Source organism: Candoia aspera, chromosome 4, assembly GCF_035149785.1.
Source record: "Candoia aspera isolate rCanAsp1 chromosome 4, rCanAsp1.hap2, whole genome shotgun sequence".
In the NCBI taxonomy this organism is placed as follows: domain Eukaryota; kingdom Metazoa; phylum Chordata; class Lepidosauria; order Squamata; family Boidae; genus Candoia; species Candoia aspera.
In genome coordinates this window covers 47,315,048-47,332,845 of record NC_086156.1, presented here as the reverse complement: position 1 = coordinate 47,332,845, position 17,798 = coordinate 47,315,048, and the positions used below count along the sequence as shown (strand labels likewise).

Below are 17,798 nucleotides of genomic sequence, written 5' to 3'. Positions count from 1 at the left end.
TTGTGTAATGGTACAACATTAGCCTGATTCCAATCAGATGGAAATTGGCCTGTGTTGTTGATATGTGTAAATGGAGTGGCCAGAACCCACCAATCTTTGTTTTCCCAGATACTTTACCTGTTTTTAATTGGGCAATAAGATCTTTAACCTCAGCTATCAACTTTGGCAGCCAATCTGGGAGGTCATTACCAGAGGAATCATATCTGACAGTATAGTAGATTCTGTTTTAAAAATGTTACAGAAGTGATCCATTTATCTGCAGATATTTGTGTGATAGGGCTAAAAGGTCTGTAAGGAACTGATTGATTAAGCGCCAAAACCAAGTGGTACCTGTACTTTTCTTTTAACTTTACCCTTTATCTTTTTGATAAAAGGAATCACAATATGGTTTCCCTTACGATTTCAGATATGTAATATTTGTAATACTAAAATAGGTAATATGTTTATACACATTAGATTTGGTTGGATGTTTTCCACAATTGTTCATCAGAGCAAATCTTACCTTATTCACCTTCTTCCCATCCCCATCCCATCCCTGCTCCAGGGATGAGGGGGGAAAAATCTGGCCTTGTCAATTAGATGTGATATGAGGTATCTTGAATTGTAGATCACATCTGTTTGAATGTTGATAAAATAATGCCAGATTAAAAAAAAGATAATGCTGCCAGATGAGTGATTTTCTTGTCCCAGTCTCTGCTAACATTGCTCCTAGTGCTTCAGTAAATTGAAACCAAGTTAAGAGAATTTTTTTTTAAAATTATCTCAGTAGAAGTGTGTTTTAAAACAAAATACCTAGTTACTTTTCTTAAGTCATTGTCTTGGAAAATTTTAGGTCCTTCAGAAAATGAAAATGCAGAACTCAGTCCTCTGAAAGTTTGTTCACCAAAGACTCCTGTAAAAACAGCATCTAACTCAAAACTTGAGCAACTTCCTGACAAACAGAACGGTTTGTATTTCCTAACTCTGTATCCTGAAATGGTTGTATTACATAATAACACTAGCAAGCAATGTCCTGACTTAATCACATTTACCTGCAAAAAAATCCATAATTTTGTGTTCTGTTTCTCTGGGTTTGGTAACAGTTTATTAAAAACCCTAGTTCTTTACTAATGTTGGACTTGTTAAATTTAGCCTGTACCACTTGCTATGTCTTTCAAGTTCAGATACCAGAAAATGACAAACATCTTGTGTCTGTTGCTGAAATTAAAGGAAATTGCTGGCTGACTATAAGCAAACAGACATGAAATTCTATTTACTATTTTTTTAAAATTTTACTGCTCCAAACCAATGCTCTGGTGAAGAACAGTTGGGAAGACAAAAATAAAAATGCTGGGAGCAGAAATTAATAGTATGGTTAAATGCATCTGTCAACAACTGCAGGCAGAATATTGTCCAATTTTTAATAGAGCCAGAAGGGAAAGCCCTGTTAACATATATTCTTTTGCTGCTAAGGGTGAGTTGCTGGATGGCTCCAATTATAAATTATTTTGGCAAGCTTTTCTTTGTGAATCTAGCCACTTTATCTTAATCATATGAGCTTAGTCTTGTTTTCAAGTGAACACAAATATTTGAAGAAAATTTAGTTTTTTTAAAAAATTCAGGTTGACTTGAAAATTAATAAGACTTAATTGTTAGCTTTGTGGGGAAAGAAAAAACATGAACTGTGGAAGCAAATTGCTAAGTATAGACACTTCTGCCTAAAGGATGGCAATAGTTGCTTATGATAGCAGGGAACCAAGGCATGCCTAAAAGAACTGCTGGTATTCACTCTCTCGATTGACAGTTTTACTGGGCTATAACTGGCTAGAAGATGCAATAGGCAGTTCTAATTCCCCGTGATCATGGGTGTATGTTGTATTCAGCAAATAATGTTTAAAATAAAGTTTTTAATTGGATTCAATTTAATTTAAAATCACACTTTCAAAACAACTTGCAAACCAGTAACAGCGTGGACTATTACCAGTAACAACTGGCCTTTCATGGGCACTATTAGCGACTTTCCCCATGCATCTCCTTTTAAAGATGCCATTTGACATTAGATTCAATTTTAAAAATTTCTTTCCTTTTGGGATGATATGACCAAAAGTGTCTACAAAGGGGCAAATTTTCCTATCATCATTGGTTTGCACATCCTTTTGAAGATGCAATTTTTAATTTGTAGTTGTAGTTTCAAATATCTTTACAGTCTTTAACCAGACTTTACAACAGAAGAAGAAAAATAGTTAAGTCCCACAATTCATTATCAGGAAAAAAAGGAAAACAGTGAAACAACATATCTAATTAAAAGTTTTGCACAATTGTATAACTTGATAAAAATATCTGGCCACCTGGTGTATGAGTGTAGAGTCAGCATCCCTTAAAAAGAAATAAAGATAAAATCTATCAGCATGACCCTCAAATTTAGAAATTTAGAAATGATTGGGGAGATCAAAGCATGTCTTGGGGCACCATAGAAAGGACACCATATAAGGACATAGGCAAGAGTTTCTACCTCCCTGGATCCACAAGGGCAAAGTCTCTGTAAATAAGGAGTCCCATGAAATCTTCCCACCAGCAGTGCTGAAGGGAGGGCATCAAAGCGGGCTCTGGAAAAGGCCCATATTTATTTGCTTAGGGTTAGATTGTATAGATACCCCGCTGTAGAGGGTTTGCAGCCATCTAACATTTGGCAATAGAATTCAGGAGCACTGGTGATATCGTTGTTGTCGATCAAAATCCCCAATTCTTTTACTACTGATTTGGCCTTCTCCACGGTTAATTGGCCTAAGTATTCAGGAAAGAAGCCACGACTGCAAAGTTCTTCTATGCAGGTACGGTGCCAGTGAAATTGGTAGCTGTCTAACAACATCAGAAGCATCAGGCCTGTAGGGTCAAACATGATTCTGAGTCCTAAGATTAGAATCCTTAATACTTGGCATGTTAGCTTCAAGACTACAAGACTTTGTAGTTTTGATTTTTATGCCCTTGGGTTATTTTGAAATTGTTGGCTACTTTGCTTCTTTTTCCCCCCCTTGCAATTGCTAAGCTTAAGACTTTTGGGATGAACATGTAATCTAAATGATAATATAATATAGATTTATACTTTTTTATTCGTTCCCATAATAGAGTCATGTCTTAAAAACAGCAAAAAAAAAAATCCTCATGCTTTCCTTTTGTCATTCTTTCTGCAATCTTGTTTCTAGTGTGTGTTTGTGTTTTTAGTCTGTGTTAAAACTTGTTGATATCACTGTCCAGGTGAAGAAGAAACTGAGGTAAATGATGAGATGAATAGTGCAAAGGTAATAAGTGACATCTTTGATGAAGTCCTTCATGAAGATGGGTCTGATATAGAGAAACTTAAAAAAGAAATGAGTATAACTTTAGAAGCTGAGAATGATGATGAACAGGAAGAGACACTGAATATTTCATCAATGTCCCTCTTAACACCTTTAACAGAGGCTGTTGCTGTTACAAGTCCAGAGGTAAGGGCAAATTCTAAATATAGCTATATTACTTGTATATCTCCAGCATGGCTAACTAGGTTCTCAAGAATTTGAGAAAATATATCAATTTTTTTATGTTTTCAGTTGGATATTCCCCACATTAACAAAATCCCTTTGTTACAATAAAAGTCTAATGTAGCTTCAAACTTTCTCTCTTCCAGATTTTTGCTTCCCCTAGTAAATCAATTGCTGAGGGAAGTACTGCAAGTGATGATAGTCCAAAGTCCATCAGATTCCAGAGAATGTCTGTCTGCAGAACTGAATCTGGAAGCAGCATTGGATCTTTTTCAGAAGAACGTAACCTTTACAGGTAATTTCTAATTTAGAAAGTTTAGTAGAACCATGGCTCATTTTGGAGTAATGATGGTAAAATTAGCCAAAGGAACAACAAAGATTTTAGTTGTAGCCCAGCCTAATCAAAACTTATTCTTGGATCAATGGTGAAGTAAAAAGGCAGTGCTATGTGCTTCCTGAAGTCATGGAAGAAACGTGAGTGTGTAGAAAAACTTAATCTACCAAACATTCAGGCCCTATACAAAACAATCTAATTTACCAGAAGCACGAAGTACTCTAATAATACTTGAAAAACTCTCATCTCTGCTCTTGTTTGTTTGTTTGTTTGTTTTTCAAATTTTGCCACCGCCCATCTCCTCCCAGAAGAGGGACTATAATATCTGTCAACCAGCTTTGCGGTGGTATCTATCCTTGTATATCAAGTAATGGAGTAAAATAAGTCAAATACTTTTTTTGTATTTTTCTAAAACTGGACTTTTTCTACTTGAAGTATTGATGCCTATCGATCTCAGAGATTTAAGGAAACCGATCGTCCATCAATAAAACAAGTAATTGTTCGTAAAGAAGATGTATCTTCCAGGCTTGAGGAGAAGAGAAATGGAAATGATCAAACTAATATTAAACACAAGTTACAGGTAGTTAGAATTCCACCTTCAAGTTAATATGAGAAGAGAGTAAATATGAAATTGTGTGATTGTATTCTTAAACCATTGCTAACTGATGTAGCTTTATGTCTGTACTTGATAAACATCACTTATTGCAGGGATAGGAACTTTTTTAAAGCTAGGAATCACCTTTGGGATCTACCTGAGGGTTCTTGACATCATTCCAGTGATGTCAAGATGTCACTGGAATGACAGGACTGAAATGTTTTCTCTTCAACTTCATTTTTAGGGATCCAAGGGGCAAACTGTAGAAGTTTAAGGTACTCATTTTCCCTATTAACTACCGCCATAACTCCCAACCTGATTTTGTTTAAGAGGAGAAATGGGTAACTTAAGCTGTTTTTGACCCTTACCTTTCTCCAAATGTCAAAAAAGGCCCACTCGATGTGTGTGTGTGTGTGGTGGGGGGGGTGCAGGAATGCAAATACACAGTACAGTGCAGTAACTTGTTCTGTAATTCTATATATGGGTGTAAGTATTCAGTTCAGGAAGACTTCTGGATGTATATTATGTTTTTTCTATCTTGAATGATAGAGCCTATTTTTCTCCATAGAAAGGGCCATTTATTTTTTATTCACAAATTTTTTTTTGTTAAGGTAACTTAACAAAAAAGGTAAGGAGAAATCTTTTAATTAATTTCAACTACATCTAGGAGCTGAATAATGAAATTAATTTGCAACAAACTGTCATACATCAAACAAGCCAGGCTCTTAATTGCTGTATTGATGAGGACCACGGGAGAGGATCACAAGAAGAAGCAGAAGCTGAGAGACTACTTCTTATTGCAAGTATGATGCTTAGTCTATTTAGTCTTGGGTTTGCAGAGAATATCATTTAGGGTACTATGTGCTTTATAACCCGTAAGATCAAGTGATTTTTTTAAAGTACCTATTTTATTTATTTTATTTTATTTAACAAATTTATATGGCTGCCAACTCACAGTGACTCTGGGCAGCTTACAGAATTAAAAACCAGTAAAAGGAGGCAAAAACAATAAACAAATATTTGTGGAATTATAACTTTCATTATGATTAAGAGAAGCTTTAGGGTTTATATCATGCCTCAAGAATGATTTTTATGGTAGATATATTTTTATATCTTCCCTCTTTCATTAACCTGAATAGAGCAGCAATTATTGAAAAAGCATTGGCAGTTTGAAATTTACTTGTTTTGATCCCTTTTGTTAAATAAATGAAGCTTTCATTTTTAGAGAGATTATAGCCCTGTATATTGTGGTCTGAGAACAAAAAAAGCATCATTTTTCTTGTGTTACCTTGGGGAGTAGCTATTAAAGCTGGCTGACTTTGGCTGAATTTGTGCTGAGTTAGATGGTTTTGATAAGATGTACAGAAAATGCTTCTGTTTGAACTGTGTCAAGCATGAAACTTCATTAAACTTCCAATTTCAAGCATAAAACTGCTATTTTGCACATGGAATAGTTGTTTTGAGCTTTCTGGAAATACACTGAATTCAAAACAGTGTTTTGTACTTGAGGCAAAGCTATTCTAACCATGGAAACTTGAAATATTAAAAACAGCCCATTTTTCTCTTGAAACATGTTCACACTCAAAATGGTTTAAATGAAAAATTTGTACACTGCTAGTTTTGATCCATCAGGGGACTTCTATAAAGTGGCATATGTTTTCTGATAAGTGGTTATTATTTTATGAAGATAATTGTTAATTGTCAAGGGAAGCTATTTTAACTCTTTAATTTTTTTTAAGCTGAAAAAAGAGCAGCCCTATTGGAAGAGTTAAACAAGCTTAAAAATAAAGGTCCTCAGAATAAGAAGATAAAAGCTGATTCTACGCTTTCTAGAGTTTCACCATCTAAAGGATCTGTCACTCTGTCAGAAATGCGACTACCTTTAAAAGCAGATTTTGTATGCAGTACTATCCAGAAAGCAGGTAACATTCTTGTATTTGTATGATAATCATTATGGTGTAGTAAGGCTTGGCACTACCATCAAGCACTATGAGGCAGCACCTTTTAAGAGTCTTAAAAAATAACAGCAAACTGGTAGTACTTTATTTTCCTATTTTATTGCCAAGGTAGGAAGAAATACTTCTGAAATTTTCTGCCTTAGATACAATGTCTTGGTCTTGAGTATCTTCCCCTTGATGTGGGCTTGGGTTAGCCCTGCTATAATGATGAGATAATGTAATATGCAGTAGTTCTTGAATTACTTACTGCAGCCTTTCTCAACCTTTTGACTCTGGAGGAACCTTTGAAATATTTTCAGGCTTTGGGGAACCCCTGCACATTCATGCTCAAATATAGGCCAGAAGCTACAAAATTATTATATTCATTTCATGTGTAGGCCTGGATATATGCACTAACAGTGTTCTTAAACTGAAAATAAAGAATGAAATTTACCTCTTTAATGTGAAGTTGCCTGAATTTGAGATAATTTTTTAAATAAATTGTGATCTCCCAGGGAATCCTTAATGACCTCTTGTGTGGAACTCAAGGATTTCATAGAACCCTGGTTGAGAAATCCTGACTTACTGGGACTTAATGCACAAAACAAAGAATGGCTTGTTTTGAACAAAAAAAACCCTATCACCTTTCACAAGTTCTGTCAAACCATTTTGAATTGGCTGCAGTTTAGCAAAAACAAAAACTGGGAAGGATCATTGAGTAATTTTATGGGTGTGCACTGCTTGCTTCTCTCTCACACTTCACATGACTTATGTGCAGTCCATCCATCCTCCTATTTTCTCAGCACCGTCCCATCCTTACCACCCCTGCCTTTCCTTAGCTGTTATCACTGATATCCCAGCATAGCAGTCCCACCAACCTGCCTCTATCCAATTTTTCCCAGTGCCTTTCCTTTATTTCCTCCCCTTGGTTGTTGCTGTCTCCATCATCAAAAAGGAAAGCCCTGACCTTGGCTTTTTCCTTGTCTAATTCCCCTGCCCCATCACTTATGCATGAAGCAGCTGTGTTTTATTCCATATCCAGAACAGTCAACCCTGGCTCCATCTGTATCTGTATCCAAGCATCTACATCATGTTTCGGTTTGGGTACAGACTGTCCAACATGCGCAGAATGATTTGTACATGGCACATTTTACACACACCTACTGAATAGGTTTTTCTTGCTTATGCTCAGTCTGAACTTTGTTACACTGTATTTCAGGGTGAATAAAAACTTCCCGTAAGTTTGAATGGAGTTGTATTCACCTATAACAGATGGTATACAGTATTGTAGTGTTTTTCAACCTTGGCAACTTTATGATGTGTGGACTTCAGCTACCAGAATTCCTCAGCATGCTGGTATAAAACTTACTTTAAAAATATTTGCAGCCCACTTATGCATTACTTTTGGAACACTTGTGTAGGTTGAATTTGTCTTGGCTCAATTTTGAACCAAAGACTCCTTCCAGATTTATTACTTAATTAGGTAACAAGGCATCTTCCTAGAAAAAAAACCAGTCTTTAAGCTGAAGAACAAAACTTTATAGTCTTATTTAACTACTTTTTGTTACTTGCATTTTTTATTTTTGTTTTGTGTATTGTTTTTATTGTAAGCTGCTATGAGTGTTCTTTCCAAGTAGAAAAGTGGCATCTAAATCTAGTAAGTAAATAAGCCATTAATTTATTCACAGAAACAGCAAATTACTACTACATAATAATGCTAAAATCAGGTGCAGAGAATATGGTTGCGACACCTTTAGCAAGTACTGCTAATTCTCTGAGCGGAGATGCCCTTTCTTTTACAACAACATTTACACTGTAAGTATTATTTTAGTATTTGTATTTATGTCAGCACTAATAAGCTTCTTTGTACAGAAATATAATATATATATAAAATTAGTTTAAAAACTAAGTATCTTGTTTGCCATGGTAGTGCTATGATATTTCAAACATTAAAAATCAGAACCAGTAAAAGCTTAAAAGTACTTTGTTTAGCCTGGGAAGCATTTATCATGTTTCCTATTCTTCTGAAGGCAAGAATTATGGAATCAACATGTTTTTCAGCGATCTTCTTGCCCTTTTGTCTGCTGAGTTTATTTTCTTCCACTTTTTAAATAATAGCTACAACTAGGTATCTGCTTCTGCTTAGTTCAAGTCTTTCATTCATCTCACGCCAAGCAACCTACCTGTGTGATTTTTTTTCCCCTTTTCAGCAGGTTTCTTCTCTGAATGTCACCAGCAACATCCTTTTAGTTTGTTCTTGCCTCCTTATCTCTCTGTTCTCCTTATCTCTCTGTTCTGCTTAATGACGCCAATGGGGGGGTGTTCCTCCAACAAACCTGATGATAAAAATATTAAACATACTGAATACTACAGCATTTTCTATAACCCCAAAAGAAACTAATTCCATAGGTGTATTTAGTGCAGTGAAAGATGGAGGCTGATCAAGTAGTGGAACCCCCTCATGCTGCCATGATGTAAAAATTTCTGCATCAGGCAGTACTTTTACTGCTCTGTTAAGTTTGCCTTTCCTGGATTCCACTCAAATTTTCAAAGTGCAAAAACCATTGCCTATACAAGGAATTAAATGTATGAATTATATTAGCCACTAAATAGCATGTAAGGATAGTTTTCAGTCTCATAGGAAGCCCTGAAAAATTGGCTGTTTTCAAATGAGGTGTCAGGAAATTGGCCATTTTAAATTATTGGTATTTAGATTTTATGTTTATTTGGTTTTACTTGTTCAATGTTGACAGCATTGCGTGAAATCACACATTTGTGCCCATTTCCTAAAATGGTTGTTGCCCCTAAGATGAAGAACCAACTCCATTTCTGAAAGTGCTTCTCTATTTTATTATTTGCCTGATTATTCTCCTTTTCTTCATAGAGCACAACACAGCAGCTATAAAACCTCTGCACAGAATATGGATAGTGGTATTTTTTTTATTTGTCAAATTTCTAGGCCACCCAACCCCAAAATGTCTCTATGCAGATTCACAAAATTAAAAAGATAACATTATAGCAAGACCCCATGGCATATAGAGCTTTCTAGGAGATATAGCACCTTGAATTGCACCTGGAAGCCAACTGGCAACCATTGTAGCTCATGTAGTGAGGCTTGTCCATCACTGCTCATGTTGTAACATTTGGACCAAATATAGCTTCTTGTTGTCTCTAAAGGCAGCTCCATGTAGAGTGTGTTGTAATAGTTCATCTACAAAGTGACCGATTTATGAGTAACCTTGAGAAGAGCCTCTTGATCCAGGAATGAGTACAACTGGTGCACAAATCAAACCTGTACAAAGGACTTCCTGGCCACAGCTGCCACCTGCTCCCTGAGCAGTAGGTAATAGTCAGTAAAGACCACCATATTGCCCAGAAGCCCTGAGTGAATTATTGCAATCCCATGCAAGACTAGAAATGGGAAGACCAAGCACCCTTTGCCACTTGGTCTTGCTAAGGTTGAGCCTGAACCCCTTGCTTCCCATCCACACTCCAGCAGCCTTGAACAAACATTGACAACATTGCTTGGTTGGCCAGAGGTTGAGATGTGCTCATATCATGAGCATATGGATGATTCCAGACCTTTAACTGACAAATGACCTACCCCAATGGCCTTAAACAGGAGAGGTGAGAGCATTGAGTCCTGAAGCATGCTACAAATCAAGGGTTTAGTGCTTGACCTCTCCCCCTGCGACAGTGATTTGAGCCAGCCAGAGAAAGGAGAACCACCGTAACGTTGTGCCCTCACTCCCACAGCCAGTCCAGAATGTTACCATGATTTGTAATGCCAACCGCCACCAAGAGATCTAGGATCACCACAGTAGTTATATCACCTCCGTCCCAGCTCTGCCTTAGGTCATCAACAAGCACAATCATTATGTCTCAGTACTATGTCCATACCTGAAACCCAGATGAAATTGTTCAGATAATCCATTTCAGCCAGGGTCCTCTGTAATTACTACCTGACCACTTTCTCAAAATTGTCCAGGATTGTTGGATCCACCGTGTTCTCTTGAGGGGGCATACCACCACTTCCTTCAAGGCCAGTGGAATCACCCCTCTTTCACCACTGCATGCGACCTAACTGCATGTCACCTCCTGTGCAGCCTTCATAAGGCAAGAGGGATAACACTCTAACAAATGGATATTCTAGGTTTCCTAACCCAGACCATAAAATGGGCTGGTGCAGAGCCAAGGAGTAGAAAAATTCTAGTGATTCCTGCCTTCTGACTGCAGAATAAGACATAACACATTAAATACTTTTGTTCATGAGTCTGTCAATCTAATCAAAACTTGATTCTTGGAATCCTTGAAAAAAATGATACTAGCCTTCCCCTTTTATATACTTGGGAGGGAGGGAATTAACTGCAGTCACTTGCATTTTAGCCTTGCAACTTTGTATGTGCCCTGCTACTCTTCTCTTTTTTTTTTAAAGTAAATTTTACTGAGTTTCAAAGAAAGTATAAAAACCACAATAAAAACAAAAAAAAAACTACAGAAAAAGAAGAAAAAAGTGCAGAAACACAAGAGAAGAAAATTTTTTTAACTTTACAGAAAGATGTGGCTTCCAACTTTTAACAGCACGGATATACAAAATTTCCATAATGGCTTACACTATATTAAACCAAAACACCACATTATTTCTATAAATCATTCCCCTTTAACACATAATAAAAATCACTAAATAGTTACTCCTCCCCCTTATATTAAAATGAAGAAAAAAAATTCATATAAATCCCCTAAACATCTTTCTCCCCTCCAAAAGATAAAACAGATTTAATTATTCCCTTCCTACCACTATTCTATACATTTCTGTCTACTATAATATAAATCAAATTGAAAGGTACATAAGTTGTCAGCTATTATACTTAATGGTATAACAATTTTAATAATCCCAATCATAATAAACCCAAAAAACAAAGCCAATTCAAACCAATAAATCCAAACAGGCAAATAACATCAGTCAAATCCTTAAAGCAAACCAGATGAACATTCTTCAACCCTTATCCCACTTCAAAATAAACCAGAGCAGTTACATATCCCCAAAATATGTGCAGAGCTTTCCTCTTAGGGAAATCAAACAGCTCAACCGCCCCGCTCAAAAATTCCAAGTTCTTTTCATGGCATTCCACCAGGAGATCAATTTTATTTATAGCTTGCAGATTGCTCTCTCCCTTAGATTTCTCCAGCTCCACTATCCAATCTTCATCCAGCATCTCGATAAAAATCCTGATCTCAGTCTTAAAAGAAACCTTTCTATTGCTCTTAGCTTCCTCAATGTCATCCACCACATCCCCAGCCTGATGACACATTATAGCTCTCATATTTTCCATAGTGTCCTGCATATCTTGCATAAAGGTTTGATAAAAGTCCAAAGATATCTGTTTGAAGTCCTGGTGAAGGTCAGAAAGAATTCGTTTGAAATCCTCCATGTCTCATGCAGTAGATTATGGCTCCCCCAGGAACTTAATCAACGAAAGTCGAAGATATGGGAAAGTTTGAAAGTTGTTTATATAAAGTGAGAGTGAATAGCAGACTGTTCTCAAGGGAAAGTAAAGATAGAAAGCTGAAGGTTCAAATCAGCCGGTAACAGGAAGACAGTTGTTTACTCAATCTTTGTAATTTCCTTTGGAAGGAAAACGAAATCCAAAACTTAATGCTATTTTTGGGATTACTTTTAAATTTTTAAGCACCAAGAGAAGCAGCTTCTCCTTGCTGTAAAAAGCCTCTCTTGGGGTACATATACTTAAAAAAAACCCCACAAATTGGTGATTTAGAAATGGGGTGGCCTGGCTTAGTGTCCCTTTAAGGCTACAGCACAGCTTGGGAATGATGACATTCTTGCCTCCCAGGTGCCCTTACCAGTTGAGCGCAAAATGCTGTTTGTGATCTCCTGGCTGCAAGCCACCATTCCAGAGGACAGATGGGGTGATTCCAAGTATTCTCCTTGATCCGGAGAACATTTCTAGGGTTCAGGAAAGCCTGCCTGAGCCCAAAAAAAGTTGCCGCATTGTCCGCTCCCCCTGCTGAAATAGCGGGCACAGCCATTCAGTCCGCCATTCCCACCAGAAGCCCACCCTGCTACTCTTCTCAAATTGTTTGATTGGATTGGTTGCGCTATCAAATATCCTTGCCCTGTCTTCATTTTTTTTCTTGTCTGGCTGATAGCAGCTGCTGTTCATTTCCAGTAAGTAACAAATTGTAGTGTGGCTTCCTTCTTTCCTTCCTTGCTTGCTTTTGGACAAACTGCTAAATTTATTCTTTTAAATTTTGGAAACGAAAGTAAGTTTAGGGTGGAGTTTTCATCATATACACTTCATCTTTGTTGGAAGATGTGAACAGAACGTATCTGTGGTAATTTTAATTTGTACAATAGTGAAATGTCTTTAGGATCTTACACTGAAGGTCTCTAAGCTCTTACACTTTACCTGTATACTCCTTCTGCCAGTCCTGGAAATATTCAGTCATTAAAATATTGGTTTGAGAACATTTAAGAGCTAAAGCCTCTTGTCAAGGCATAGCTTTAATGTCTGTTCTGATTATTAATTTTATCTTCTATTTTTAAAGGCAAAATGTGTCCAGTGACTTTGAGATAAACATTGAAGTGTATAGCTTGGTATGTATCATCACTTTTCAATATGCTTCTTTTGAGAGAATGTTTAGGTGGTCGGTGGTCTGTAATGGTACATTTTTTCTTCTTTAGGTACAGAAAAAAGAGTCCACAGGTGTTGATAAGAAGAAAAAATCAACTAAGTCAAAGGTAAAGAGGATAGTTCTAACATCTTACTGTCATGGGCCAATGCTAAAAGAACTTAGTGCAAAGAAGAAAAATAGATTTTTTCAGACCAGCAGACCATATAATATTGTGTTGACTAAAATGTTCTTCCCAAAGTTTCTTAATACTAAATTCTAGTTTGTTACTCAATAGATATTAAGTTGATAAAATAAAATGGTGCAGTAGCTTTACTGCAATCCCAAATCCAAGTTAACAAAAACAAGAGAATTTACCAAGATAGAGCAACCAACATAATACACATACAGATACCAAATGGATGTTCTTTCAAAATACTTGACTAATAAGAAAGTAGTAAGTTTGCAACTCCCATCCCTATAATAATCATAAAAAAGAAAACTTATATCAAAGATTCATCAACAGTTTGTGCCAGCAAAGGCACAATCACTAGAAATAGAGAATGCTCTTAAAGTGGCCATTCAGTAGACCCAAAGAAAAAGAACTGAATCTAGCCGTAAGATGGCAAAATGCAGATGGGAATAATCAAACTAAATACCTAGCATATTCTAACATGGCAGTGAATGACAGTCCCAGCAAAAGCAAAGTACATGTTGTACTTGCCAAAGACATTCAGTATCTATATCCTCAATGGGAAGGGTTAAAGGATCATAGAGTTAGTAGGAGCCATTGAGTCTAATCCTTTGATCAAAGTATGAATCTAAATTAAAGCAACCCAAACAAGTGGCTGCTTAGCTTTCATTTGAACACAACCAATATAGAAGACTCAATATCCTTTCTGAGTAATTGGTAATTCTACTGCCAAATTACTCTCACTGTATTTTTCAAAGCTTTTTTTTTTTTTTTGGATACTCATTCAGAATCTGTCTTCTTAAAACTCAGATCTATTATTCTGGGTCCTGCATTATAGAAATAGAGAGCCAGTATAGACAAATAAACTAAACTTGGCTTAGATTCTATAAAAAAAAGTCTTACTGAATACATTCAGAAGAATCACTGGAGTTTCTGAGGCCACCAATACATGTGTTCCAAATTAAATTCTATCAAGTATTTTACCTAAATATATTGTCATTCTTTAGTTTTAGGCAGATTTTGTTCTTTCATAACCATAATTAACAATGAAGTGATTTAAGACAACAATCCTATTTTCAGCCCAAATTTTCCAAAATAAAATGTTACCTCCCATTTTAAAATAAGTTAATTTCTTATGAGAACAAGAATCAAACTATAATTTATTTACCAATAATATCCAAATGTGTCTACCATCTTTCAGTATTGGAAATACTGAAATTGAGTTTGCTCTATGTACATGCCAAGATTTCAAAAATGCTAAATAATACTCAAATCATGCTCATAATGGTACATATAACAATACAGGGTAGTCCTCACTTAATGACCACAATTGGGACCAGAATTTCAGTTCTTAAGTGAAGTGGTCATTAAGTGAATCCAAGTTTTACTTTTTTGCAATGGTCATTAAGTGAGTCACTGGGTGCTAAGCGAACCACATGGTTGTTAAGCGAATCATGTGGTTCCCCATTGATTCTGCTTGTCAGAAGCCAGCTGGGAAGGTCAAAAATGGCAATCACATGACCACAGGGTGCTGGAACGGTCATAAGTGCGAACTGGTTTCCAAGCGCCCAAATTGTGATCATGTAACCATAGGGATGCTATGACAGTCATAAGTGTGAGGACAGGTCATAAGTCGTAAATCCAAACCATCACTAAATTAATAGTTGTTAAGCCAGAACTACCTGTATTATTTTTGTTCCATTCATTTTACACACCCAATGATACAACTGGAAATCAAGAAAATTTATAAATTCCTGTATTCATAATGAATCAAAACTTGAAATGGAGGGTTTGACTTTCATAGAAATGAAACCTTTTTGCCCTTAAACTGCAGTTTTGGGGTATAATGAAAGTATATTGCAAAACAGCAATCATTTACAAAATAAAATGTAAAGACTGCGAACACTATTATATAGACAGAAGAAGAGTAGCAAAATGAATCCATGAACACCTACTAGCTGTCAGAAAACACAATACAAGTTAACTAATTTCCCTCCAGATGGACAACCTTGGGCATAACTTCAACTAAGAAACAGTGGAAATTATAAAATATACCATATTAAACAAGAGAAATTTTAGAAGCATATCATTCATGCCAAGTAACAATCAACAGAGATACAGACTTAAACTCTATCTATGGACCTATAAAAAATATAACCAAAGACCAAACATTGGCACATCAGCTCAACATTGTCCCCATCATACAGTGATTAACCATGCTAGATAAAGAGAGCCATCTCCTCACCACCCTAACTAATAGTCAATTACATTCAACAATTACAGGAAAAGAACACCACCATCCCAGGAAGCCATTCTCTCACAAAACTATCAATATCACCAGTCACACAACACCCAGCGCCACAGATGAGACAGAACTGTTACCTTGTCAGCCAGATAAATAACTACAAAACCCAGGTATCCCTGCAAAACGGTCCTACTCCAAGTAATTTTAATCCTAACTCATTATGATTAAAACGTGTTCAAGGCTATAAGTAACTTTGTATGTTTATGTGTGTGAGCAGACGCACTTTAATCCAGAATTGGAGTTTACATAAATATAAGTTCCAAACAAATACAGTATCTGCCAAAAATAGAAGTTTAGAGAAGGTAATTCCAATTGAAAGAAGTTATGTTCTCTGTTCCATGTTGTGACACAAACTAAGCCAGGACAATAGATATACCTATACTATATAATTTATTGCAGTCATACGTAAAATACCAACATGAATTAAAATTCAGTATATGAAGAACATACAGAGAAAAAGATAATATGCACAGTATATAAAAGAAAGTTGAATACTCTTGACAGGTTTTAAACTCAAATTCTTAAATGTGAGATTGTTTCCAAATGGGTCTCAACATTCACTGGATCAAAATCCACAAGCGTGCCATGTTTTATCAATATTACTACAATGATATTATTTCACTATTTTGATGTTTGTAAAAAGCTGGTGTTTACAAACCTGAAAGAAGAAATGTAATTATTGTTGTTGTTGTTATTTCTACAGTTAAAAGCTTCTGTGACTTCGAAAAAATTGGGTTTCATTTCACTATTTGTATATATATTTAATATTTGTATAGTTTATATACAGTAAGATAAATCTATTGTCCTGGTTTATACTTCTGTTTTGGGGTTTTGTACTGGACAAGCTTTTATTTCCTTTTGCTTTTTTTTCTTTTGTGATGCTACTGAATTAACTTTAAACTAAAATAAATTATAATATTTGTAGTGGATGTGGTATCTTGTGTTTTCTCTATCATAGGCTATTACTCCAAAGAGATTACTGACATCTATTACTACTGTAAGTACTAATATCAATTAACTTCTCCCCATACCCAAGAAAACATTGCCATCTGAGAAATCTACAGTTGTCTTTGATAAAGACTATTGTTTCCAGCGTAGAATTCAAATGTATTGTCTAAAGCATTTTCCTGAATTATCTCTCTCCATTATTCTTTTTTTTTATACATATATAGAAAACGAATCTTCTTGCACCAGGTAAGCAAAACCTTAGGTTTTGGTATTCATTTTATTACTAATCCTGACAGTAATGAAGGCTAAATGAAATTATAATCTTATAAACATTATTTATGTGTTATCAAGATTCCTTTTTCAGGTTGTTTATCAATCTTCCTCATTCACAGATTGGGAGTGAATGAAAATGAGGTGACAACTTTGCAAACTTTCAGGGAAAGTTACAGGCTTTAGAATTCAAATTCTTGGTTAGGAGTTTTAGATACTATGTAATTAATGAATCATATTTATTACAGAAGCAAACAATTAGGAAGAAGGCCTGTTTATATATTTATTAACAATAGCTATTTTCAAACAAGAAGAAAGTTTACGATTTGGGTCCATGGCCATTTCAAACCAAAAAAAAAAATATTATATTGTGACTAGTTCCCTAGTTTTCAATTCTTGATATATTTCATGTGCAAAACATGCTGTTATCAATTAAATAACTTTATCTGTAACTTGAGACAGTTATCAATATTTTTGAATAAAATGCCTTTTTGTGTATAGATTGTTCATGTATATATCGCATTTATCCCAAAACATATTCATGTGTAAATGGTGGCATTCCTTACTGTATGAAACGAAGAAGGGGATATAATGAGAAAGGGCCTGCCACACAGTTTTTCTATTCTTAGAATTATGTTTTTAAATGTTCTCTAGTTTAATCAATTAAATACTTACTAATAAAACCTAACCAGTAATATTAACTGAATAAAGATTACATCTCTGATCATCTGTTTATTTTCATAGCTATGACCAGTCCAGGTGGACCTAATTCTGTGCGCACAAGTAACTTTGTTCTTGTTGGTTCACATACAATTTCACTGTCTTCAGTTGGGAGTACCAAATTTCTGCTGGACAAGGTAATTAATTTAGGTTTGGGTTTTCCCCAAGCTACTTCTTTAAATTATAGTAATTTAATAAAGAGATACATATGGACCTGCTATTGATTTTGATGATTTCCAGTAGCTTATCAGGGATTTCTTACTTGCATTTATTTTAATGGTAATAAACAGAATGACTGCTCTGCCTTAATTTTTATACTGCTGAAATGAAGGAAGCCTGATACAGTCAGGAATAGATTTTGGTATGAAA

The 17,798-nt window shown here is 35.5% G+C and overlaps 1 protein-coding gene across 1 annotated transcript in view; it reads left to right on the top strand.

Annotated features, from left to right (window-relative positions):
• ANLN (anillin, actin binding protein) overlaps positions 1–17,798 on the top strand; it is a 41,777-nt gene that overhangs the window by 13,143 nt on the left and 10,836 nt on the right. Inside the window, exons 9-20 of the mRNA XM_063304036.1 lie at positions 833–946; positions 3,235–3,461; positions 3,644–3,792; positions 4,267–4,411; positions 5,094–5,229; positions 6,166–6,348; positions 8,052–8,178; positions 12,931–12,979; positions 13,067–13,123; positions 16,450–16,488; positions 16,664–16,685; positions 17,454–17,566. Coding sequence (XP_063160106.1) covers positions 833–946; positions 3,235–3,461; positions 3,644–3,792; positions 4,267–4,411; positions 5,094–5,229; positions 6,166–6,348; positions 8,052–8,178; positions 12,931–12,979; positions 13,067–13,123; positions 16,450–16,488; positions 16,664–16,685; positions 17,454–17,566 — 1,361 coding nt within the window. The remainder of the gene's footprint in view (positions 1–832; positions 947–3,234; positions 3,462–3,643; positions 3,793–4,266; positions 4,412–5,093; positions 5,230–6,165; positions 6,349–8,051; positions 8,179–12,930; positions 12,980–13,066; positions 13,124–16,449; positions 16,489–16,663; positions 16,686–17,453; positions 17,567–17,798) is intronic.